A 25,144-nucleotide genomic window follows, 5' to 3' on the forward strand; every position below is an offset into this window, starting at 1 on the left:
CTATGGGTCTGGAGGTAGATGAGGGTGACATAAACGAGCTTGTTGAGGAACATGAGGAGGAACTGTCAACTGAGGAGTTGAAGGAGCTACAGATGATGCAACATACAGAGTTTCTGCAAGAGATTAGTAGTGAGGAGGAGGTAGAGTTGGAGGAAGTGATTTCTACAAGTGAAATTAAAGACATGCTGGCAATGTGGGAGAAGCTTTCAAGTTTCACTGAAAAGAAACAGCCAGAAAATGTTTCAGCTGGTTGTGCTTCAGCACTTTTTAATGATACTTCTTTGTCACATTTCCATAACATTTTAAAAAGCAGGCAAAAACAAACCTCTTTGGATAGATTTTTATTCAAAAGTCCTGCAAGTGAAAGTGCCGAAAGTGCAGCCAAAAAGGCAAAAACAGGTGATGATTAAATGAAAAATATGTAATGTTAAGCTTAGGTTAAGTTTAAAGTTAAGAAAGTGCATTTTTTTTTACAATTAAGTTTTTGTGGTTTCATTTTAAGTAAAGAAAGTGCAGTTTTAGTTTACATTTAGTGTTAAAGTGCAGTTTTAGTTTACGTATCTACAGTGCCTGCATCCCTCCTCCTCCACCATTCACCTCCGTTAGCTGCACTTGTCTGTCTCCAAGGTAAGAATACAGTACTAAATAACACTTTTTTCTTTTATTTCATATATTTTGTTATGCATTGGTGAAGTATACATGTGTGTTTCTTAATTAAAAACATCTTTTTTCATAATTTAGGATGGTTTGGGGATGTTTCACAGGGCTGGAATGGATTAAATCTATTTCAGTTATTTTAAATAGGAGAAATTTGTTTGATATGTGAGTTGACTGACTTATGAGCTCAGTTACAGAACAAATTAAACTCCTATCTCAAGGTACCACTGTACTATACTAGTGTTTTTTCCCGTAGTATCAAATATTGCTTTAAATAAGCATGTTTCACCCTGAATCTTAAAACCTTTATTTTAATGGTATTTAACCTTTTTTTTTTCCTCTTTGCCAAGTGAGAGGAGGGGAGATAGACAAACTCCCACAATGTGCCCCAACCGGGATCCACCCTACAACCCCTCTCTAGGCTGAAGTTCTCTTCATCTGGGCCCATGCTCACAACAGAGCTACTTTTATTTTTAGTGCCTGAGGCGGAGGCTCCATGGATCCATCCTCAGCTCCCCGGGCAGTGCACGTGAACCAGTCAAGCCATGGCTATGCGAGGAGAAGAGAGTGAGAAAGAGAAGGGTGAGAGGGAAGGGTAGAGAAGCAGATGATCGCTTTTCCTGTGTGCCCTGACCAGGAATCAGACCTAGGACATCCACATCCTGGACGGATGCTCAACCGCTGTGCCAACTGGTCAGAGCCATAATCGTATTTAACCTTTTAAAAAAACCAAAAAAGAAGAAGAAGTCAAAGATGGGGCTAGAAGTAGCATAGAATTAGTGAATTTCCCCAGAGCTGTCTATACCCACCCCCTTGGTTGAATTTCCTTCTGGTTTTAACTTATCTTCTTATCTGGTCTTTTAGCTTTCACATAGAATCCTGAATCACAGGGTTGAGAACCTTAAACAAAACCATGGTTTTTCTGCCTTTCTGTCTGATAGCATCATATTATTATTTTTCTTAATTACATTGAGCTCAGTTCTGTAATCACGTGTTTATTTCAGTATTTGTTGCTTTTAAGGTCTGCTTCTCTCCCTACTTCAGGGCTCAGCACACCCCCAGTGGCCACATCCAGCCTGTTTTGTGTTTCTGGGGAGAGCTAAGAATGGTTTTTTTTTACATGTTTAAATGGATGCAAAAAATCTAAACAAAAGTAGTAACTCATGGTATATGAAAATTATAGGAAATTCAAATTTCAGTGTCCATGAAGTGAAATAGTTGTAAAATAAAGCTTTATTGTTACACAGCATGTCATTTATTTACATGTCATCAGTTGGAGTAGGCAGCATTGGGTAGTTGTAACAGAGATCATATAGCCTGCAGAGCCTGAGGTGTCGACTCCCTGGCTCTTTATGGAAACAGCTGACTGGTCCCTGGTGTTGGGGAAACAGCTGTGTTCGGCTTGCTCGCTGGTTTCCTGGCTGCAGCACTTTGCAAGATTAGTGCGTGAGTACATGGCAGAGAGCCACATATGTGTCTCTGTGAAAGCTATGGGGCTTTCCCTCGGTGACGATTCTCCCAGATCGCTTCCCTCCACTGCGAGGTGCGGTTCCCTGATTCCCTCCGCCGCCGCTGTGAGGGGCAGTTTTCCTGATCCCTTGCTCTCCACTGCAAAAGTGATTTTTCTTTGTTTATTTGCTCTCCTGTCTCTGCGAGCCTCCAATAAACGGGCAATGGCCCAACGTTTTCCAGCTGTACCATCTGCCTGAATTCAGTGTGAGCCTGCCTGGCCTTACCTACCAGCATTACATCTGGCATAGTGGGCAGGATTCGGAGCAGATCAGTATGGAGGCCACGGCACTCTTGAATGGTGGGATAGAGGAGTGGCCGTTGTTCTCCAGCATATAGTTCCTTGAGGCTCTTTTGGGGGCTGTGGGCTGGGTGTTTTTTATAGCCCTGCAACACTGCCTTCATGACCCGATGCACAGATGGAACTCCGTGGCTGTAGGTTCCAACCACAGTCCTTGTAAGACGTCTACCCCCAAAATACACTGCTCACAAAAATTAGGGGATCAGGAATGTGCAGATGCTCCAGTACTTTCAGCCTTTTGTATAGTGCATTTTCACCAATGAAATAAAAGTTGGTTTTGCATCTCATTTGCATAATTGAACAACTTTCTTTAACTTGTCTTTTGCTTTTCTGATGTTCTTGTTTAATAAAAAAATATCAAATGCTTTTTTTATTGCTTCATATTTATTTTGAAATATCCCCTAATTTTTGTGAGCAGTATATATTCAGGAATAGGAGATACATATACCTAACATGGCTTAGGAGGCAGTCTTCCTATCCCCAATGGAATAGTTATTGGCTCAACTTGAACAGTTTGGCTCCCAAAACCGTCAGTGGCCACTGGTGTCCCAGCAAACAGTTCTGGGTTCCCATAGAGGAGGGAACATTCTGCACTTGTATCCACCAAGGCCAATACCTGTTGTACATTAGAAGGGGGCCAGTGGATAGTCAGTTCCACGTGCAGCTTCCAGTCCCCGCCCATCCCTGTTAGATGGGTCCCTTGGCCTTCCCTGTATACAAACTGTAACAGCGGGTCTTGGGGGTCCTCCTCTCATTCAGCAGTCTCTATCATATAATCTTGTAACCGTGTTGCCTGTGTACCACGCGTTCTATTGGTAGCTGCTGGGGCCATTTGTCTCAGAGGGTGCAATCTCTGTCCCAGTTTAAGGTGCTGCAAAGCTCCAAAAGAACCTTATTAGGCTTGCCATTCAATTTCTCCCTATCTGCCCAGCCACAATTATATATACCCACATCTGTGTTCGGGTAACTTTCACTGGCCCATTTCTCTTGCTAGTCAGAGGGCAGCACAGGCAGCAGTTCTCACAGCTTTGTGATTCCGTACTACCTCCGGCTCCCCCAAATCTGCCATCTGTGTAACCGCATTGATAGGCTATCCCACATAGGGGTCCAGGATAGCCACTAGTGACCCAAGGAGGGTTGATGGGGCACTGCTAAGGATAAGATCCCTCATCCTGGCCATAAACACTTCCTCGTCTGGTCCACGAGACCCAGGGTTGAAAGCAGTATTCTTTATATCTAGTTCCCGAAGAACCTTTACTAACTCACTGTAGCACTGCCACCAACTCACTGCCCCTGGCAATTCTCCAGCATTCTGCCAGACCATACGAATGACAGCCATCACCCATTCTAATAGGGTATGGTTTCCCGGGTGTCATGGCAGTTCTGAAGACGCTGCCTCAAGGAGGAGTGTGTGGTAATGGTGGCCAGTTCCTCCATCTCTGTTCTGGAGAGCATGATGCCATCCACCCCTATGTACCACAACCTCAGTAGCTAGGCTGCCAACGGCTTCATGGGTTTCTGCCTGAATTGCACCCCCAACTCCATCAGCTCTGCCTGGGTATAGGGATGGACCACAGAGCGCTCCACTATCTGTGGAAGAGGCTGTGGCTGCCCCTGAGGGACTCTTTGCTGCTAGGATTTTACCTTCTTCATGACCACCCACCAGGCTCTGAGTCTGCGGATGGCAGTTGCAGCCCGAGTCTCCCTCCTCAGAAGAGGAGGAGTTGGAAACTCCTGCTCCCACCAACTTAGAGTCACTCTGCTGGCAGGAATGCAGCTCTGTCTTCTGCATCTGCTTTGGCTCCTGCGGCTGCTGGCTCTCAGCCTGAAGCTGACTCTCGAGCTTCTGAACCCACAGTTGTTTCTCCAACAGCTGTTGCTGCCAATGTTCAGCTTCCAAGGCAAACTGCAACTCACAAACCTGCAATTCCTTCTCTAGAGACCACTCCAGTTCCAGGCGCCGCTGCTGTTCAGCCTGCACCTCACACTGCAACTCTCAAACCCAGTAGGCCTCTTGCTCCAGTGCTGGCTCCAGTTCACACCATTGCTGGTTCTCAACCTGCAGTCTGACTTGCAATTCTTGGATCTGCAGCTCTTTCTCCAGTGACCGTTTCAGCTCATGTTGTTGTTGCCTCTCGGTCCACAGCTCACCCTGGAGCTTTCGACCTTGGGCTGCCTCTTGCACAGAGCTCTTTGTTTCCTCTCACAGGGCTGTAAGAAACACCCAGTCTAGGACCCCAAAAGGACGCCACAGGGAACCATACACTGGAGAATAGTGATCATTTTTCTACCTCACTCTTTAAGGATGTTGGCAGCTCCATACTCATCTGCTCCGAAACCTGCCCACTACACCAGATGTAATGCCCGTGGCCGAGGCCAGGCAGGTCCACATTGGATTCAGGTAAGACGGTAGAGGAACTGTGGAGCCAGAAAGCATCAGGCCATACCTGTTTATTGGAGGCTTGCAAGGACAGGAGAGCAAATAACAAAAGGGGGAGAGCTAGTAAATAAAAGAAATCTGCTATTTGCAGTAAGGGCAAGGGAGCAAGGTTGCAGGAGAGCGATCTGGGAGAATCACAGCCCAGGGGAAGCACCCACAGCCTTACACAGGCGATGCACATGTGCGTCTGCCACGTGCTAATGTACTAATCAAAGTTTTCGCAGCCGGTGAACCCGTGAGCAAGCCTAACACAGCTGCTCCACAACATTTGTTTAATTTATTTACAACTAGTAATAAGAAATCCATTCTTGCTAACATAAATAATGTTTCTGTGAAAAATAAAAATTTTCCCAAAGCAGTTTAGTGAAAAGAGTGCATTGTTTCTAAGTTTTGCAAATATTTTTAATACCTGGCCTAATAGAAGGCAGCTGGACCTTGTCAGTTATTCTGCATTTAATCTGTTGCAAATTTGTTATTTTGTTTGAGGTAGCCGAAGCAAATACAGTCTCACACAGATATGGAGTAGGAAAATGGAGAGGTATTTTAATACTGTTTTCAGGGAATAGTGAATATTCTGCTTTGATGCTATGCCAAAATGTGACAATTTGTAGTTTCTTAAAGGTTAATAGAATCGGAAATTATATCAATGAGTACTTTGTTCTCCTTTGCATTGGCATCCTCGGAATGAATGTGGGGCAGCTGTGTTAGGCTTGCTCGCTCATGTACCAGCTGCAAGCAAGCACCTTGCTTGCTTAGTGCGTAAGCAACTGGCAGAGGCACGTGTGCATAGCCTATAAAAGGCTACAGGTGCTTGCGCTCCAGAGAGATGGGGGATTGTGGATGGTGGGTTGCCTGCCCGCCGCTGTGAAGGGCCATTTTGCTGTTTGTGTGCCTGACAGGCGGTTTCCCCTGCCTGTGTGCTGGTCCGCCGTTGTGAGACTCTATTAAACAGAATGGCCTAATCCTTTCTGGCTCCACCGTTGTTCTACCATCTGCCCGAATCCAGTGTGAACCTGCCTGACCTCGCCGCTGGCATTACAATGAATATGTTACTGTTTGGAGTATAATTATTAAAGAGGTCACAAATGTAATGTAGTTAAATTCTTTCTTTTCCATTCAGGAAATTTCCAAAGTCCTCGGGGAAATAAGAAATGTTTCTGGATATTGTTAAGACGAAGTAGGATGTGAAAGGGGAATCTAAAGTTGTAGACACGTGCTGTTATTCCACAATTAGTCCCTGGGTTTGTTACTGTTTTTATTTAATATTTTATTCAGATACCCAAACACAATCTCAGTATGATGAATTTCTCTAGCCCTTGTCTTGTGTAACTTTTCTTTTAAAATTAAATCATGAGGCCCAGGCCAATTGGCTCAGTGATAGAGCGTCAGCCTGGCGTGCGGGAGTCTCAGGTTCGATTCCCAGCCAGGACACACAGGAGAAGCGCCCATCTGCTTTTCCACCCCTCCCCATCTCCTTCCTCTCTGTCTCTCTCTTCCCCTCCCGCAGCCAAGGCTCCATTGGAGCAAGGTTGGCCCGGGTGCTGAGGATGGCTCCATGGCCTCTGCCTCAGGCGCTAGAATGGCTCTGGTTGTAACAGAGCAAAGCCCCAGATGGGCGGAGCATCGCCCCCTGGTGGTCATGCCAGGTGGATCTCGGTTGGGCACATGCGGGAGTCTGTCTAACTGCCTCCCGGTTTCCAACTTCGGAAAAATACAGAAAAAAAAATTAAATCGTGAGACCTGACCTGTGGTGGCGCAGTGGATAAAAACGTTGACCTGGAATGCTGAGGTCACTGGTTCAAAACCCTGCACTTGTCTGGTAAAGGCACATTTGGGAGTTGATGCTTCCTGCTCCTCCCCCTTTTCTCTTTCTCTCTCTCTCTCTCTCTCTCTCTCTCACACACACATACACACACACACACACACACTCCTCTCTAAAATGAATAAATAAATAAATAAATAGTTTAAAATTAAATCATGAGGCTTGTTTTAACTGTCTCTCTTTTCTTTTTTTAGTTGATTTGAAACATACATAAACTAAAATTAGGTTAGCATTGGTGCCAGGTTGGTTGATAAATACAAAGAGTATTAAGTTCTCAGCTTCAGGGTGCAAGATAATTGGATGAGGGGAGAGTTAGAAAAAGATGTTTCTCTTCTCCAACATGACATAACACTCCACAAACAGCTAGAAAGCATTAAGGTTAATTCGTAAAAGTTTTATATAGAACCAGTAGCAAGACATTACATGATTTAAACATACAGCCACAATCATAAATTATATCGCATTTGGATTTGTTTTCTTGATTTTGAGATGTTAATCCTGTGGGATTAAGCTGTCAACTCTTTCTGTCTTAAATTTTAAACAGGACAACCAGAGAACCCAAGAATAGTAAATATGCATAGAGGGGGAAAAAAAGACTAGAAAAAATGTGGACAGTAGTTACCTCTGGGTGATGGGAGCAATGGGTCAGCGGGTTTGTTGTTTCTTCCTTGTCCTTTTGACACATTAATTATAAGTATTTATTGATTATTTATTATATGTCATGTATTGTGTTCAAGGGCTTAGAGCAAAGAACAAGGCTGATTCAGCCCTTGCTCATTTAGACCTTCCAGATAGGTCAGTTTTCCTATTTTCCATTATAATAGAGAAATATAATAAGATATCATTATAACGAGATATAGTAAATATTATAAACCAAAATGAATTGAAAAATACAAAGGCTGTTTTTTTGTGTTTTTGGTGGGGGAGAGGGTTGTGGGATTTGGTTGTTTTCCCTATATGTACAGTTTGGAGACTATTTCATGATTCAGTTATCCGAAATATCCCCCAGAAAGTCTCTGCAAGAGGCTTAACGCCCAATGAATTAAAGTCTTAATGTTGGGAAGAGGAAGTAGCAGCCATTTTCTGAGCTCTGTTTTCAGTGGTGCATTTGAGCTGTGAAGATGCTCTCTCCGAAGGATCTCAGCCGTAACTTGGAGCCATGAAAAGACCGAATGTAGCACTCAGACAGACCCTCCACTGTTTTGCTGCTCATTAAGGTTTGTGACGCACCTAGGAGGCGGGTCAAAGCTGAATGACTGTAGAGCTTGAAGACTGGTTTGTGTCCATGGCCTGAACAGCTTGGAAGGTGCACGTCTTCTATTCGGGGCTTGTACGGAACCATCTGGAAATAAACTTGAAACTTGATGATTAAAGAAAACTCCTTTCCAAAAGGATTCTTATTCTTCTTATGTGATTATTTCTTGTCTACTAAAAGATAATGGATTATCATGGGATTGAGGTTTATGTTTGATCCTTGATAGGAAAATAGAAAAATGATGGTTGGTACAATGAGTACTTCTTTGAGTGAATTATTTTTGACTACCAGTTTCCTTTTATTTTTATAAATATAATTCCCCAGGTTTTACAGATATGTTTGACTCTATAGGAACTCTCAGTATGGCCAAGTGTGACATAATATATATATTTGTGAGAGAAAAATCACTAAGTATAAAAGCAGCTTACTGACTAGTCAGAAAGGAGCTGGAAGCCAGGACCAGCTCTTTTGCAAAGACTTTCTGTGAAACTGTGACTCCTGAGTTGGCCTTCCCTGAAGTTTCTCCTTTTTTATTTTTGTTAGTTTGTTTTTATTCAGTGAGAGGAGGGGAGGCAGAGACAGACTACTGCATGCACCAGGATCCACCCTGCAAGCCCACTAGGGGGCAAAGCTCTGCCCGTCTGGGGCTGTTGCTCTGTTGCTCAGCAGCTGAGCTCTTCTAGCACCTGAGATGGAGGCCATGGAGCCATCCTCAGCATCCAGGGCCAACTCGCTCCAGTAGAGCCGTGGCTGCAGGCGGTGGGGGGGGGGGGAGAAGAGGGAGGAGGAAAGATGGAGAAGCTGATGGTCACTTCTGTGTTGGTCACTTCTGTGTGCCCGATGGGGATCAAACCCAGGACATCCACATGCCGGGCTGATGCTCTACCACTGAGCAAACCGGCCAGGGCGAAGTTTCTGCTTTTAAGAAATTATGGAGTTCAGTAGAAAATAAAGATCAAGTGGAGGTTGAAAAGATTCAGAGAAGACAGTGAGTTTAATTGACTCTAGAACAACTGCATGAGGTTAGATTTTAAAAATAAGAATTATTTATCTACAATGAAAGGTGCTGCAGAGTGGGGGTGGTAGAATATTGTTTAGAATCTTGCATCTGCATATGCTGAGCATAGCTAGAAGAATGAGGAGTTACTCCTTGAAGGCTGAGAGTGATATTGAAGATCCAAAAGAAAGTACTTTATCTAATAAGTAGTAACATTAATGGAATTAATTATCCCCCTGTTGGGGTGGCGGAACATGCAGGGGAGATGGTTGAAAAGATCTTTATGATTTCTTATGAAGTGAGACAAATCAGATGAGAATTGTGATGCTGTACCCCTATTGGTAGTGTTGATTACCTGGAACTTGACCTGAAAAAAAGGCCAAGCACCAGTGTGTGTGTATATGTGTGTTCCAGGGATGGCTACCAGAAATGTGAGCAATAAAAAGAAAATATAAAATAGTAAGGAAGTAATACCTTTTTCACCCTGGATTTGTGAATCCACAAGGAATTGCATAGATAAAAGAGTATTGTTTGAGGTATTTTGGTCAACCTTTTAGGGAAGGGCACTTGCCCATTTCCTCTCCTATGTCAACTAAAACACCTTTCCCAATGGAACTTGGATCTACCAAGATAGCATTTCTTGGACTGTTTGATTCTTGGCTCAGAAACCTACTATTGTATAAGGTGACACATTTTATACACTTAAGCATTCAGCGTCGTCTCTTGTTTCATACCTTTCCTACCTGTAGTCTTTTCTCCCTTGATAGCCATTAAAATATAAGTCAGAACTTTTCTCAAAAGTGTCCATTGCTTTCCCATCTTATTTATAATAGAATCAGGAATCATCACGGTGACCTGTGGGCCCTGCCTGGCTCCCTGCTCCCACTGATCTCCTTTTCCTCACTCTGCCTTCTTGCTGTGCCTCTGACCCATCTGCATGCTCCCACTGACCTCTTCCCAGGTTTCTGCATGGCTTGTTCCCTGCTTCACTCCGTTCAAGTGTTATCTCATCCAAAAGGTCTTCCCTGATTTTTCTTTCTGAACTATCCCTCACCCCTTCCCTTCCTCTGTCACTCTCTGTCCCCTTGCACCCAGTTTCAGCTTTCTTAGGACTTATCACCACCTGGCATATGTATTTTTTGTATATTTTATAGTGGCTGTCTCCTAGTAAAATTATAATCACTAACAGTAATCACTAAAATGGAATTTTATCTCCTTTGTCATTGCCGTGGCCGTATAGCCCAGGGCAGTACCCGACAGAGAAGACCCTCAGTAAATATGTGGTGAATGAATGAACTCCTGTCTCATTTCTCCATTTTGTTTCCTGGCGTTTTTCCTTTCAGAGAAGTTGTTACATTCAACCATTTCCTCGAAGCAGCAGCTGAGAAGGAAGTTCAAGGGAAAGCTCGGCTCCAGGACTTTATTGAGAATCTGTTGCAACGGGTGGAACTGGCGGAAAAGCAGTTAGAATACTATCAGCGCCAGCAGGCCGCCGGCCTCTGCCGAGACATCAGCGAGCACATGGTAAGTGATGCAGGTCCAACCAAGTGTGAGTTCCTTGGGTTTGGTGAGATCGGGTCAAGGGCAGAGGAAAAGGAAGCTGAGGCGTGACTAGCAGGAACTCTAGACGTGTGAGAACACTGCCCCGGCCGTGCCCCTGCTGGGGAAGCGACACAAGTGAACCCAAGGCCCCCGGAAGTAAGCTCAGCTCTGGATGCACAGTCTCCAATTCTTGACCCTCCCACTCCATGCCAAGCTGAATTGATAGAAATATTTTTATATATTCAGAATAACAGAATTTGAAGTATCTAAAGCAGGGGTCGGGAACCTTTTTGGCTGAGAGAGCCATGAACGCCACATATTTTAAAATGTAATTCTGTGAGAGTCATACAATGACCCGTGTACGTTATGCATTATCCAATAAAAATTTGGTGGTGTCCCAGAGGACAGCTGTGATTGGCTCCAGCCACCCACAACCATGAACATGAGTGGTAGGAAATGAATGGATTGTAATACATGAGAATGTTTTATATTTTTAATGTTATTAATTTTTTTAATAAAGATTTGTCTGCGAGCCAGGTGCAGCCATCAAAAGAGCCACATCTGGCTCATGAGCCATAGGTTTCCGAGCCCTGATCTAAAGAAATCATCTGTCTCAGCCTTGGTGCTCAAGTCGATCAGAGGATAGTATTGTGTTTTAGAGCTCTTCATGGGAATCCTATGAAAACTCTGGCCCTTCCCAGCAAAGCAAGGGTTAACTGCATACTTTTTATCTTTCCTTAGTAGGAAGGAAAACAGTATTCAGTAATCTCTAAATGTTAAATATTCTTTAAGTATATTTTCAAAGAGACAGGGAAATTCACAGGTGAGAGCTCTATTATGGTATAAAGTTTTGCACACAATTTTACAGATAGTTTCAGGGGGCTTAAGAAACCACCAGGGTCCAGATGAGAACCTGGGATATGGATAAAGGTGCAAACTCTCAAAGTAGCTTGATCAAGAGTCCCTGGCCTCTTTGGAGGGTGGGGGGAGGTGCGCATAAGCTCGAGGTGATGGTGGTGGGTTGTGATTTTTGCCGTCTATCAAGTTTCCTTGGTGGTATAAACAACAAAGCCAAAGAAAGGATTTTTTGAAACCCCAGAGTGGTTTATTTATAACAGTTTCATTATCTATTAAATTTCATTTATATTTACCTCCTTCTCAAAGATTTTAAAATGATCCCTTCACTTCTCCCAAAATGGACTATATATATTTATCTGTGGACCTAGGAAACATTTATGCTAATCAAACATTTAGTAAAATTGCTATTGGTTGATAAAAAAAAAAAAAAGGTTTAGTTTGAGCATTCTGGAAGCCAGGATGAAAAAGAAACATGGCTAAGTAATCAAAGAAGAAATAAATGAAGGGCAGATATGTCAAAGAAGTAAGATGGGAAGGAGGAGACAACAGGAAAGAAAGGAGAGAGGAAGGCAGGTAAGGAGTGAAGAAATCTACCCAGTGTGTACTGCAATATGCACTAGCATCAGAGCAGGACAATAATGTAAGATCCAGAACTTTCCAGTCAGAAACAGTAGACTGGGAGGAAGTGGCTTTGTGGCATCTGTGAGGTTTCTGTATTCAAAGCTATGTGCCATATTTATTCTTTTCCAGGTGGGTGTTTGTGGTCTGCCACATGTAGCTCCTTTGGAAGGGAACCTTTACTCCCCTCCTCGGTTCCTCTGTTGCCTGCTTGGGAAACTGTGAGAGTGTCCGTCATGACTCATGGCTGGAGGGACACCCTGCACCTTCCTTGCCTCCTTGCATCTTGCACTATTTCAGGAGCAGGTTGTGTCATGCGGTCCCAGGGCTCACATGGGAGGCGGAAAGGTCTGCCTTCCATTCTGGATCATCCTTACCCTCCTTCTGACAGGGCGAGACAGTCTGCCTTTCTGGGCTTCTCATTCTTCTAGAAAAGGAAACAGACTAGATGCTCTCTATGATCTTTTGGCCTCTTAAATTCTCTGCTCGTCACCTGACCTTGGTGGTTAGGAATTCTAAAATTGAAATGCAGCATTTATATTTTCATTCTGCAGGTTTATAAGTAACTCAGAGCTAAGAAATGTATGACATTCTACTATTCTAAATCAAGAGGACTTTGAGGGGAAAACAAATGGAAGGTGAAGAGGAAGACGGGAAGACCGTTAGTTCTCTCTCTCATTTATATTCCTGTGCTCACTTCCTGTGCTCAACTTTTCCAGCTTGAAAATGTGACACCTTTTATAAGACAGTCATTATTTCTCATCATGTTTTAACAGTATCTGTGCTTTCCAGTCAGATGTGTATATATAACATTATATGTACATGTGCATATACATACAACATATATATGTACACCCATGCACATAGATACACACATATACACATGCACATGTATGTACACTTGCATGCATACATATAACCAAATATGATAGGAAATTTAAATAAGTATTTATGTTCATGCCCTCTGTGTTCCCAATGTGAATGACATCATCTGCCTTCAACAGACTTGATTTACTTAGGGAAGAATTGATTAATTCCAATAAAGTGAAGTTAAGATTATAGCAGGGAATTTGGATGTGAGAGCTATTTGTGAGTAAAGCGTGATCAGGCTGTCAGGAAGTGAACTGACTAGTGGAGGGAGTGTACATCTCTCTGAAAAGACGGAGAACAAAGTGTTTGATTTGTGAAAGGATTTAGCAGATGTAGTTTCCCGTTTTCACATATTATTCCCTAATTCTGCTGTGGACTATAATGTACCACATTTTGAGACAATCTATGTAGATGCTGAGACCATGCTTCCTTTTTAATCTATTTCATCATAATACTGTAATATACACTCACCTATGAAATTAGAAGCCATGTCTTTGATGTAATGAAACTGCTGAGTCTGGCCTCCCAGTGTATCTGTGGCCCTAGATACACAGAGGAACTCGGATACTTGTAGCCGGAGAAGCTTGGGAGCATATCTTGATTAATCTCTGGCCCAGAGCACTGAGCGCAGGCTTCTGGAGCCTCAGCCCCGCCCACGGAGGAAAGCTCCTGCCCCAGTGTACCCGTCTGACCTCCCCCCGCAGTCAGCCCCTTCCCCTAGGAGCATGCGCAGCCTGGCTTGGCTCTCACCATCCCCACTACGGCTACACTACAAAAAGTGTCGGTCCTCCTCACCTCCCTTTTATCCATCAGTTCCTTTCCTCTCCTCTTTCCTCATTTTCTCATCACCACGTCCACACAGCAGTGAAATGTCTAGATTGGTGTATAAATTCTTTCTAAGGTGTCTTCTAGCTTCAAGATTTTTTTGTATTCTAGAAAAATTTCCTTCCCCCCTTCCCGTTTGTGCCTTTTTTGAAATAACGTTTCGGCATCTGTATCTTTCCCTTAATCCCCTTGGGCATCTTTGTTCTTGTTCACCGGGCTGGTTTCTAAAAGTGTACCATGCTTACTCAGATGTTTTGTCTTTATGCTCTGAAAAATGCTGTCAAATTAGACACAAAGTGACCCAGCATTCCATCTGCAAAAATTGCTAGCAGCATTGCTCACCTGAAGGTCATGAAACAGCTTGGATAATCGTATTTTAAGCGTTACATTTATTTCCTGCAGGTTGCTAAATTAGGACTAGCAGTAATTCATTTAACACTTATTTATTGGAGACACAGCGCTTCCTGAGAGCTGAGGAAACTGCTGTGAATGACATAGATGAGGTCCCTGCTCTTGGTGAGGAGGGGCTCCCAATAAGCAAGTAAGCACGCAACGAAGATGATATTATTATATATAGTGATAACTGCTATAAAGGAAAAAATAAGGTGGTATGTTCGAGATGTCCACTTCAGTGAAACGCTCTGAGGAAAAGCTTTGCTGAGGAGGCAACTTTGCACCGTGACCTGAATAACAAGAAGGGGCCAGCTCTGAAAATTTGGAAGTGGAATGTTCTAGGCAAAGGAATGAAAATTGCAAATGCTTTAAGAGGGAACCAGCTTGGCACTTTTGAATGGAAGGAGATGATGTCAGAGAGTGGGGAAGGATCCAGACCATGCCAGGCCTTGTAGGTCACATAAGGAGTTGCCATCTATTCGAGAGTCCAGAGGGAAGCCACTGGAAAGTTTTAAGCTAGAAGTGATCTATATTTTAGCAGAATCCGTCTGACTGCTCTGGGGGGAAACTGACTACCTGAGTGCAAGAATGAGAGGTGGGTTGGAAGGCTGTATGGTCTGGCAGAGGAGAAGAGGTGGCAGTTTGGGTAGAGTGGAGGTAAAGAGAAGTGATATATATAGAGTATGTTCTGTGAGTAGAATTGATAAGACCACTTGGCTTTGCTGAATGATTAGATTTTAGCAGGTGAGGGAAAGAAGAATACAGAATGAATGTAAGGTTTTGACCTGAACAGTTGAGTATGCAGTGCTACTATTTACACAATGGGGAAGTTGGAGGGGGGTGCTGGGGTCCATTTCCCCAAGCTTGTAACAACCTGAGATACCATGTTTGTGATTTAGAAATAGTTAGACTGACTCTCAGTGCAAGGGTATTTTTGTTTTTCTAACCTGGAGCCTCAATCAAGGGCACTCTTGGTCCCCATCTTCATACGCTCTTTTCTTTTTACAAAGAGAAGACAGAGCGTCTAGGAGAAATGGAGGTAGGTGGATGAGCTAAGTGGCAAGAGCCTTTCTATCTGCCTGAATCTCTGGGGGCCCGAAGGAATAGTGGCCTCTTGTGTTCACGAGGAGAGCATGTGAAACTTGATGTATAGTAACCTGTCCCACCTCCACCCCAAACGGCATAATCTGTAGGATCACGGGAGAAATTCTGATCCAGCCATGGATTCCACTTAACTTTATATCTATATACTTCCTTGCTCTTATACTTATGTGTACAAACACAAACTTTTTAGGGAGGCTGTACAGAGGGAAGACTTGCTCTGGCTTGGAGAGGATTACCTTGGGTTTGAAGTCTAGTCCTAACACTGGTAAAGCATCGAGACTTTGAACCAGTTACTTAGCTTTTCTCCCTTTGTTTTCATATCAGTAAAATGGGGATTGTAAGGCTTACCTTGTAGGGTTATTTTGAGGGTTAACTGTGTTTGTTACATGGTGAATATTTTACCTAGTGTGTGATGTATAGACATGCACAATACCGCTATGTGAGGCTTATGGTTTACCTTTACCCATATTTATTTATGCATTTACTTTTCTGTAACACATAGTAAATTATTCCTGAGGGCCCAGCAGGGACCATTAGTGACATCCATAGGTGCCAAAGTGTAGTTCCTAAAATATGTTGGAAATCAGGGACCCTTTGAACATTTGACAACACTGTTGGCCTTATCCCCAAAGAGGAAAGCAAGGAACAAATACACATATACACACTTTCTCTCTCATAAAATTCCAGAGACTATTGTATATACATATATAAGCAACAAGTCATTCAAGTGTATGTATACATGCATATAGTAAAGTGAAAATATTTTGTTATGCCTTGGTAATAATGCAAAAAAAAAAAAATAGAAGAAGAAGAAGTGAGGGATTTAAAGAGAGAAAGACTCTGAACCTTTTCTTATAAATTACACATACATTATTAAGGAGCCCAGCTAAGAAACTTTTACTGGTGGTCATGGGGCAGAAGGGGCAGAAGGGAGACATGCTAATGCCTTTGGAGTTTCCAGAAGCCGCCAGCCTGGTGTTCAGCTGAGCCACCTGCCCACCTTCTTTTGTATGTTTCATGCCCCTCCTGCAAGGAAGGTGCCCTTTTCTGTTTATATTTACTAACCTCATGCCGAAGCCAGCCAGTGTGAATGGGGTCAGCATGCTGACTTTTGATTGTCAAAGGCAGAAGGCAAGAATGCCGTAAACCTCAGAAATTAAGAAAACTTCTTTCTGGTTTGCTCCTGACTAAAGTTCAAGATGCAGACAGAAGAACTGAGGAGATGACCCTCTTATACCGAGCTTTGTCTCCCAGGTTATTGGGTCTAGCGGGGACACATGTCTTGGTCACACTGGGCCCCTATACCAAGATGGCCCTTTGTCCACATTTTCTTTGTCATTCTCATCTTTTGTTAGTCTGCCTGCCACTTTTTTTCATGAAGGGGATCAGGGAACAGAAGATTTGGAATACACTGGGTTGGCCTATAAAATGGCTGGTGATATCTGGATCAAAAGGTGATAATTATCAATTTATTCTGAAAATGACATTCCTAGCTCAGCCACAAAAGTGCATGAAGATATTTTAATGGGAGTGCAAAATAATTTCAATGATAGATGGCCTCAGGGACAATGTGGAGTTGGTTGGTCTTCGTGTGCTCTCATTTTAGAAATGATGTATTTTAGGCAATAAACATTTTATGCCAATTTTCCCCTTAGTTGATACACTTTGACCATCCACAGCTGTTGTATATTTGCTGCAAATACAGTTTCCGTCAGTCAAGAAATAATGGTGCATCATTCCAGTCTTTTAAAAACATATTTCTTCAAATATTGCTTTATTGGGGGGCTCTTAGACTTGTTGAAATTTGTGAGGTCTGCTGATATTGGCTTCTTGGAAATCCCAGAACAAGGAGCCACAGAGGATGCCTGAGTAGGCAGGGACTGAGTGTGAGCTGTGCCTGTTCACCGCTGTGATGGGTGGTGCCGTGGGCAGTGCTGGCAAGACTTACCGGTTCCTTAACGGGAATCATTTCTTGAAAACATAAGTGAGATTTTAAAAACCAAATTTAATTTTCAAGTTAAGTGATGTTTTTTTCTTATTTGTTTTCCTTCAGCTTACAGATATCTCTTCAAACAGGAAACCCAAATGCCTGTATGTATATGTTTTTATACTTGGGCCATTTGATAATGTTTGCATAATGTTTTCCTTTTGCATTTTATATGACATCTATAGTATAAATGCATTTGAGGGTCTCATGTAAAAATTTAGCTGCTTATGTACCTAACTTTCTGAATTGTGGATGTGACTTTTAGCTCTGCTAGCTGTTAGTATATGGCAGTATGATAGTACTATAGGAATATTTATATAGTGTTATATAGTATAACTTTTTCTTATTGAGATATAGTATAGTCATAATAGCTCTATAGTACCATTAATGTAATATGGATACTATATTACATATATACATTGTACCATGAACGATACCCTTTATAATAGCTACCCTACATATTTGTCTTAGCGCTACTGTAGTCATTTAAAGACTGGTGAAGTATATGGGTTCTGCTCCCATCTTCTCCATAGACTAATTGTTTGCATTATCCAGGGTAGTCATTTAAATTTTTATTTCTCAGTTTTTATCACTGGTAAATAGGACTAGTAGTATCTCTCTGAGAATGTAGTTATGAGATCACTTCATAAAGGTCACGGGAAGTTTTGAAAGAAAAAGACCAATGTATATATTTGTTGTACTGACAGCATTAGCACTGCTCTAGCATGCAGGGGTATTGTGCCTGGGGTAGTTTTTATTCTTTTAAGGTTTTAAAGAACTCTTTCTGTTCATCTCCCTCCTCCTTCCTTGATCATCTGTAGAAGCCGAGGGCACCCACATTCCGTGTGTAACCACCCTGATCTCAAGACCCATTTTCATCCAAAGGGAAGGAGCTACCTGAAAAAAGCCAAGGATGACAGAGCCAGCATGCAGCCTGCTAAGTCCCTTCATGACCAGACCGACACCCCGAGGGAACTCTGCCGGCCACTGAAGAAAGGGGAGCCTCTGGGGCTTAGTCGGAAAGGCAACATCAGGCCCAAAATGACCAAAAAAAAGCCGACAGCGCTCGTGAACATCATCTAAAAGGGTGGGTGGCCTGGACCGTCTCTGCTGGGCTTTGGGAACTGTTGTTTTAGGGCCCAACGATAATGTCCTTTGGGACACATCCTGTAGTCAGACACAATGGGAAAGCGAAGGGCGTATAACACATTTACTTCCTGTCTACACAAGCATGTGCATTAACCTGAATTGAACAAACGGGAATCTTGGTGAAGCAGGATTTTATTACAAGTCCCTTGTAGAAGCAAGAGGCAAATTGCAGAAAGAATTTTTAAAAAAGAAAGCAATCTTTCCCCAACTTTTAGTAAAATGAAGCTCCAGCTTCTAAAATAATTAGCCCAGTCTCGAGTACTTTCTGCATCTTGTGTTTTCTGTAGTGGTGATTAATTCTCAGACCCAGGGCCACACAAGGTGTCAGATATTGGAAAAAGATTCATCTATACCCAGTGCTCTCTAAATTATGAAACAAGGAATGAGAATATAAATTCTCTTAATAGCAGTAAAATAAAAATGGTTTTGTTTGTTTTTTTTAACCTTCCCCTCAAACAGTTTGAAAGCCTCCAAAACAAGAATTCCTGTTTCCCAGAGTATTCTGGTTAATCAAGATTTCCGTGTTTGGGTTGCTATAGGCACGCATCCGTTAAACTTCAGTTTTCATTTGAACAGACTGTTTTTCAGTTTGTCTGCTTCAGGTTTTTGTTTCCCCGGCTGCATGTTGACGCAGCTTCGTGCACCTCTGCTCGCATCTTTGGTTGGGTGTTCTGCACCCTAGGACGGTGCTGCCGGCCTCTATCTTAGTAGCTGTTTCTGTCGCTTTGGTTGGGAGAGGACACAAACGCCTTTTGATCAGCACCCGCCAGGAATTCAGGGTCTGAATGGTTGGATGCCAACGATTGCACAAGTAATGCGTTGGGAGCCATCCCGGAGACACGGCAGCCCTTTCCCAAGACCTTCCCTGCCAGCGTCAGAGGCCGCCCTGTTAGCTGCAGGCGTGGCTTTCTCCACACTGGCCTACCTTGTCCGCCTCCTGCGGCTGTTGTGCCCTTTCATGACTAAAATACACATTCTTGCCTTTCAACCAGGTTTCTGAAGTGTTCGCTGTACCCTGCGTTCTAAAGTAGCTTCTGAAATAAACGGTACATGTGGGATCCAGAATCGGACACCGTCCTCTTCCCCTGCCCTGAAATGGCCTTTGTTTCCACAAAGACCCATCTGTTAAGAATCTCCTGCTTTAGAATTTCCTGCTTTAGAATTTTCTTCAAGAATGAATTTTCATGTTTTTTAAATTTAGTATTATCATCAGATCTCCTGCAGAGTTTACAAGTGCTGACATTCCTTCTGGAAATAATTATGTCCACAGATATATACATATGCACACACATATATGTATATATACATATATATATATACACAAAACATACAAAGTATATATGTTAAGTATATTAATTTATTTTTAAATACTCATGGAAAAGGTGTGTGTTTGTTGTGGGTGGTTTTTAAACTATATATGTTAGTCCATGTAAATTGAATTCTCTCATTTTAAATATTAAAACTGTAACCTGCTTAACATTAGTAGAATTATGACTGTTATTACAATAAGTATCAGATTAGCAGTATATTAACAATAGATAATAACGCAATTATTTAAAATGACAGTAAATTGAAAAGTGTAACTTATCGATTATACAAACATTTTTAACCTGTTATAGTGAAAATGTTGATTTTTAAATCCTCACTTTGACTTTTGGCTCATGGGGGTGGGTCATTCATGTGGTGTATAGGCAACTCGCAAGTGGGAAGAAACACTGCTGTGAATAGCACTGTTTTGGCTAACATTGTAAAAATTGTATGCTATGATTGTTTATTTGGAGAATTAATGCTCCCCAAAATTATTTATTATTGATGTTTATACCATAACTGCACTTTAGCCTTTTCATACTAAAAAACTGACTTGTTGGTTGTTTTGCATGCTAATTGTCCCATAACGTGTATGCAATCACAACTTGTTTTTAAAGGTGGTATAACCAGACTTTTTTTCTAATTTACTTAATGTAAACTACATCTTCAGTTTTCATTTAATATGCCTAGAGGACAAAACAGCTCTCTTTGACAGTGGTACCCAGTAATTTTCAGAAAGCACCATAATGTCATATCTACTCTATACACATTACACAAGACAATGATTTTAAGATTATATTAAAAATGTTTTTAACGTTTCAACTAAAGTTTGACCCTCACACAAGGAAATGCATTATGTATGTTGTGCCTCTTTAGATACGTAAGTTTGCTTCCGAAACGTGGAAGCTGGCTCACTCCGAGGTATTCCCCACTTACATGCCATGGCAGAGCCGTGTGCTGTGGCCCAGCTGGGTCTTATTTTTAAACATATCTATATTTTTTGTCCACATGGAAGTCAACCTTAGGTTCGTGGGAAAACATGTTCAAGGTTAAACTGAAGAACAGATCTGATTTGTAAGGGGGGGAAATATCGTTATTTGAACTGTTTTTTCATCCCCCCCCACCCCGAACTAGGTTACAGATTCTTAACTGCAAAATTCAGATTTCTTAGACACTGTTTTCCAGTATTTTGCAAGGGTTGGTCAGTTGTCTGGAAGTTGGAATTTTCTTTTCCAAGAATTAAAGTTTTTAGATTATGAAATATATAATAATAAAGCTATATTTCCTGACCAATGTGTTGCTATATTTTGTCTAGTTGAAATGTTTCTGGGGTGCCAAGTATGCTGGTCTGTCAACAGTGAGCAAAATGGTATTTTATGAATAAGCTATTCATTGTACATATGATCACCATAATCTTGTACCTATAAGCTTCCTTGAGAACTTAGCTTGATCATTTTTGTTTATCATAATGTCTATATCTCAAAGTTCTTTTTACATATGTTCACACTGAGAAATCCTCATTACGAGCCCATTTGGCACTTTTCTCCCATCTGCCTCTGTAACTATGAGTAATTTTCCTCTGCTGTATTTTTAAACTTGTCAACTCTTAGCAAAAACCATGAACAGATTTCACAGCATACATCCCAACCTATTATATATTCTATATGTCCTAGTCATTGCAAGGCCCAGAGAGTGAGCAGGACAGATAACAGAAAGAAGTATATCACTAGTAGAATTACTCAACCATTGGTCTTCTAAGAACCATGGAATTAGGAAAACTTAGAAGCTTCCATTTCTTTTTTTTTTTTTTCGTTTTTTTTTTTTTTTGTATTTTTCTGAAGCTGGAAATGGGGAGAGACAGTCAGACAGACTCCCACATGCGCCCGACCGGGATCCACCCAGCATGCCCACCAGGGGCGACACTGCCCACCAGGGGGCGATGCTCTGCCCCTCTGGGGTGTCGCTCTGCCACGACCAGAGCCACTCTAGCGCCTGGGGCAGAGGCCAAGGAGCCATCCCCAGCGCCCGGGCCATCTTTGCTCCAATGGAGCCTTGGCTGCGGGAGGGGAAGAGAGAGACAGAGAGGAAGGAGGGGGGGGTGGAGAAGCAAATGGGCGCTTCTCCTATGTGCCTTGGCCGGGAATCGAACCCGGGTCCCCCGCACGCCAGGCCGATGCTCTACCGCTGAGCCAACTGGCCAGGGCCAGGAGATTCCATTTCTTAAGGAGCTATTAGAACTGTTAGGGAGATGACTTCATTCTGTTCTTATACTTACTTATATTAGAATTCATGGGTTAACCAGATCATACTATTCTTGAGAAATAACTGTGACATTTTTTATTGTCTCTGAACATTAGAAAACATAAATAAATCTCATCTCGAGTCTGCTCAGAAAAATGAACTCCAGAGATGGCAGGTATGCAGGATCCCAAACACAAGCCCTGGACTCATTTCAAATATTTAAATGATGGTCAGCTTTAAAAACCAATTCCTTTTTTGTGGTATTAAGGTGGTGAAAAAGTTTTTCTTTCTCTTTTTTGTGTGCATGTTCTATATCAGTAAAATGGACATAACTGAATGTAGCCCTGTGATACATTTACTCTGCATTTGCAGCCATTATTCTAAGACAAAAAGTGAGTTTTTCCATAAGAGTCAAAACAGATAAGCAGGTCCTGTTCTCCTGCCCACACTGTATGGGGACACAGGTAAATTTTCTATCTGTGGAGGCACATATCTGGTGATTGAGGGCTTGGTACCCATGTCCTGAGCGAAGAGGAGTTATGATTCCTGTCCTCAAATATCTGAAGGGCTGTCACATGCAAGAATACTTTGTGTGACTGCAAAAGACATTACTAAAGTCAGCGAGTGGAAGTTCTAAAGCAGGGGTCCCCAAACTATGGCCCGCGAGCCACATGCAGCCCCCTGAGGCCATTTATCCGGCCCCCACCGCACTTCCGGAAGGGGCACCTCTTTCATTGGTGGTCAGTGAGAGGAGCATAGTTCCCATTGAAATACTGGTCAGTTTGTTGATTTAAATGTACTTGTTCTTTATTTTAAATATTGTATTTGTTCCCGTTTTGTTTTTTACTTTAAAATAAGATATGTGCAGTGTGCATAGGGATTTGTTCATAGTTTTTTTTTTTATAGTCCAGCCCTCCAACGGTCTGAGGGACAGTGAACTGGCCCCCTGTGTAAAAAGTTTGGGGACCCTTGTAAAGAAACTGATAGCAGGAGTTTATTTTCATTGAACGAAAAATGTCTCAAGGAAAAGATGACCTTCAACAAGGAAAAGATGACCTTGTTGAAAGATGAGCTGCATGTCTCTGCACTGCTCTTTTCTTTGTGGTAGATGGGACCCTATTTGCATGGGGAATTGGACTAAATTCTTCAGAGTACCCGTTAACTGGGATTCTGTCATAGGTACTGATGCAAATTATTGTAAATGTTGACATGACAAACTGATTTTGGAGATTTTAACTCACTGACTTGAACTTTATGGATTGTTCTATGACATGCATCCACAGTTATAGATGCTTTTCAGGTGGGCAGGGATGAGGAGGTATCATTATCTGCTAGCAGGTGCAGAAACAGCAGTGGGGAAATGGGGAATGTATGTCTGGCACTGTTACCTCAGGACCATGTGCTTCTCAGGAAGCATCTCACCTCTTTGAATGTAGTTTTAGTGTTTAAAGAGACAGTGCATTTTTTGTTACAACAAGCCTCCTGAGCGCAAGCCAGCCATTTCATCTGGTGTTCAGTTGAGTCAACAGTAATTCTGTCCAACACTGGAGAGAACTTGGCAACATTGGACTTAGTAAGCAATGGCATGTGGTGTGTCATGCTTTCCTCAGGCATTTTTCAGGTAGTACTAATTATAATAAACTTTTGCTTCTCTTCTGATGATACCTAAGAATGTGACTTTGCCTGACCAGGTGGTGGCTCAGTGGATAGAGCATTGGGATGCTGAGGATCCAGGTTTGAAACCCCGAGGTCGCCAACTTGAGCATGGGCTTACCTGGCTAGAGCGTGAGATCATAGACATGACCCCATGGTCGCTGGTTTGGACCCAAAGTCGCTGGTTTGAAGTCCAAAGTCGCTGGCTTGAAGCCCAAGATCGCAGGTTTGAGTCCAAGATTGCTGGCTTGAGCAAGTGGTCACTGGCTCGGCTATAATCCCCTGGCCAAGGCATGTATGCAAAAGCAATCAATGAACAACTAAGGTGCCACAACTATGAGTTGATGCTTCTCATCTGTCTCCATGTCTGTCCCTCTCTCTCTCTCTCACTCTCTGTCTCTAAAAAACATGACTTCATCATATTTTATAATGAAGGTGGGGCTTCCAGTGGTTTGAAAGAGTTGGAGCAGGGCTCAGGATAGCCACTGTTGACTGGGGAATTACAGTGAAAAGATTTGGAATCCCTGCAGTATGTAGAACAGAGAGGAGTTTGGGGGTGTCTTATGTGGTTTCAATAACCTTAAGAATGTGGTTCTTCCTTAAACAAAGGGAGTTTGTAGCTGATGCTGGTCCTTCCAGGGACAGCATAGGTTTCTGTAAGAGGGAAGCTGAGCTCATAGACAACCCTGCCTCTCCAGATGGTAACAGAAACACCTCTGAGAGGACTCAATGGCAGTAATTCTCAAACCTTGATGGGAATCATAATCACTTGGGAAATTGTATGAAAATACAGAGGCCTAGGGCCTATCCTACTTCAGCAAATTCTGTCATCTGTGTTCTTTATTAGATTTCCAGCTAATTCAACACACACCAAAGTTTGAAAACTAATGCTCTGTATGGCTGCATTTTCAGAAGTTTGTTCCGTGGAACACTAGTTCCTTGGAATGTCAATATTTAACTAAATGATTATCAGATTAAACATATTTCCCTACTGTAGGTGGTTCAGAATTACTAAAATGCAAATGTGAATTGTGAATCTCCTAGAGATGGGAAAACAGAACAAATGCTTCCTACATCTCTTTGGCTGTGGAACTGTTTCTTGACCATGCATTCATAACTTTTGCAACTATAGTACTTAGAGTGCAAAATGTACTTTGGTAAACATTTCAAAAGTGCGATCACTGGGTGGGTGCACCTCTCTCAAGATAATTGAAGACCCTCTATTGTAAAGCAGGTCATGGTTAATAGCCAGAGAGCCCATTTTTTAGGTGATTTGGAATTCACCTAAACCTTTGCTTCCTAAAATAGTCTGTGGTCAGCAGTTTCCAGCATCGCTAGGGAGTTTGTTCAAAATGCAGAATTGAGGGTCTCACCCCAGAGCTATTGAATTGGAATCTACATTTTGCTAGGATTTCTGGATGATTCATTCTCACCAATACAGAGAAGTGATTCTTAATCAGAAGTGCAGAAATACATAGGGAGCTGCCCAGTGTACAATTACTTGCCTTCTGCTTACTATCCCTTATGAGAATTTCTGATTGACATGTGAAAAGTGAGAAGAAGAAAAAGAACTGCTAGGTAACTCATACACTCTCTGCATCTTCCTGTCCCTTGC

The 25,144-nt window shown here is 42.4% G+C and overlaps 1 protein-coding gene across 2 annotated transcripts in view; it reads left to right on the top strand.

Annotated features, from left to right (window-relative positions):
* ZNF365 (zinc finger protein 365) overlaps window positions 1-20,636 on the top strand; it is a 33,485-nt gene extending 12,849 nt beyond the window's left edge. The window contains exons 3-6 of one of the 2 annotated variants that reach the window (XM_066349865.1): window positions 10,325-10,505; window positions 17,245-17,282; window positions 18,000-18,265; window positions 19,320-20,636. In XM_066349865.1, the coding sequence (XP_066205962.1) occupies window positions 10,325-10,505; window positions 17,245-17,282; window positions 18,000-18,261 (481 nt within the window). In that variant the 3' untranslated portion in view covers window positions 18,262-18,265; window positions 19,320-20,636. Of the gene's footprint in view, window positions 1-10,324; window positions 10,506-17,244; window positions 17,283-17,999 lie in introns of both variants that reach the window. The other variant, XM_066349864.1, reaches the window with a different exon arrangement.
* The last annotated feature ends 4,508 nt before the right edge of the window (window positions 20,637-25,144 follow it).

This window comes from Saccopteryx leptura, chromosome 9 (assembly GCF_036850995.1).
Source record: "Saccopteryx leptura isolate mSacLep1 chromosome 9, mSacLep1_pri_phased_curated, whole genome shotgun sequence".
NCBI classification, from domain to species: Eukaryota; Metazoa; Chordata; class Mammalia; order Chiroptera; family Emballonuridae; genus Saccopteryx; species Saccopteryx leptura.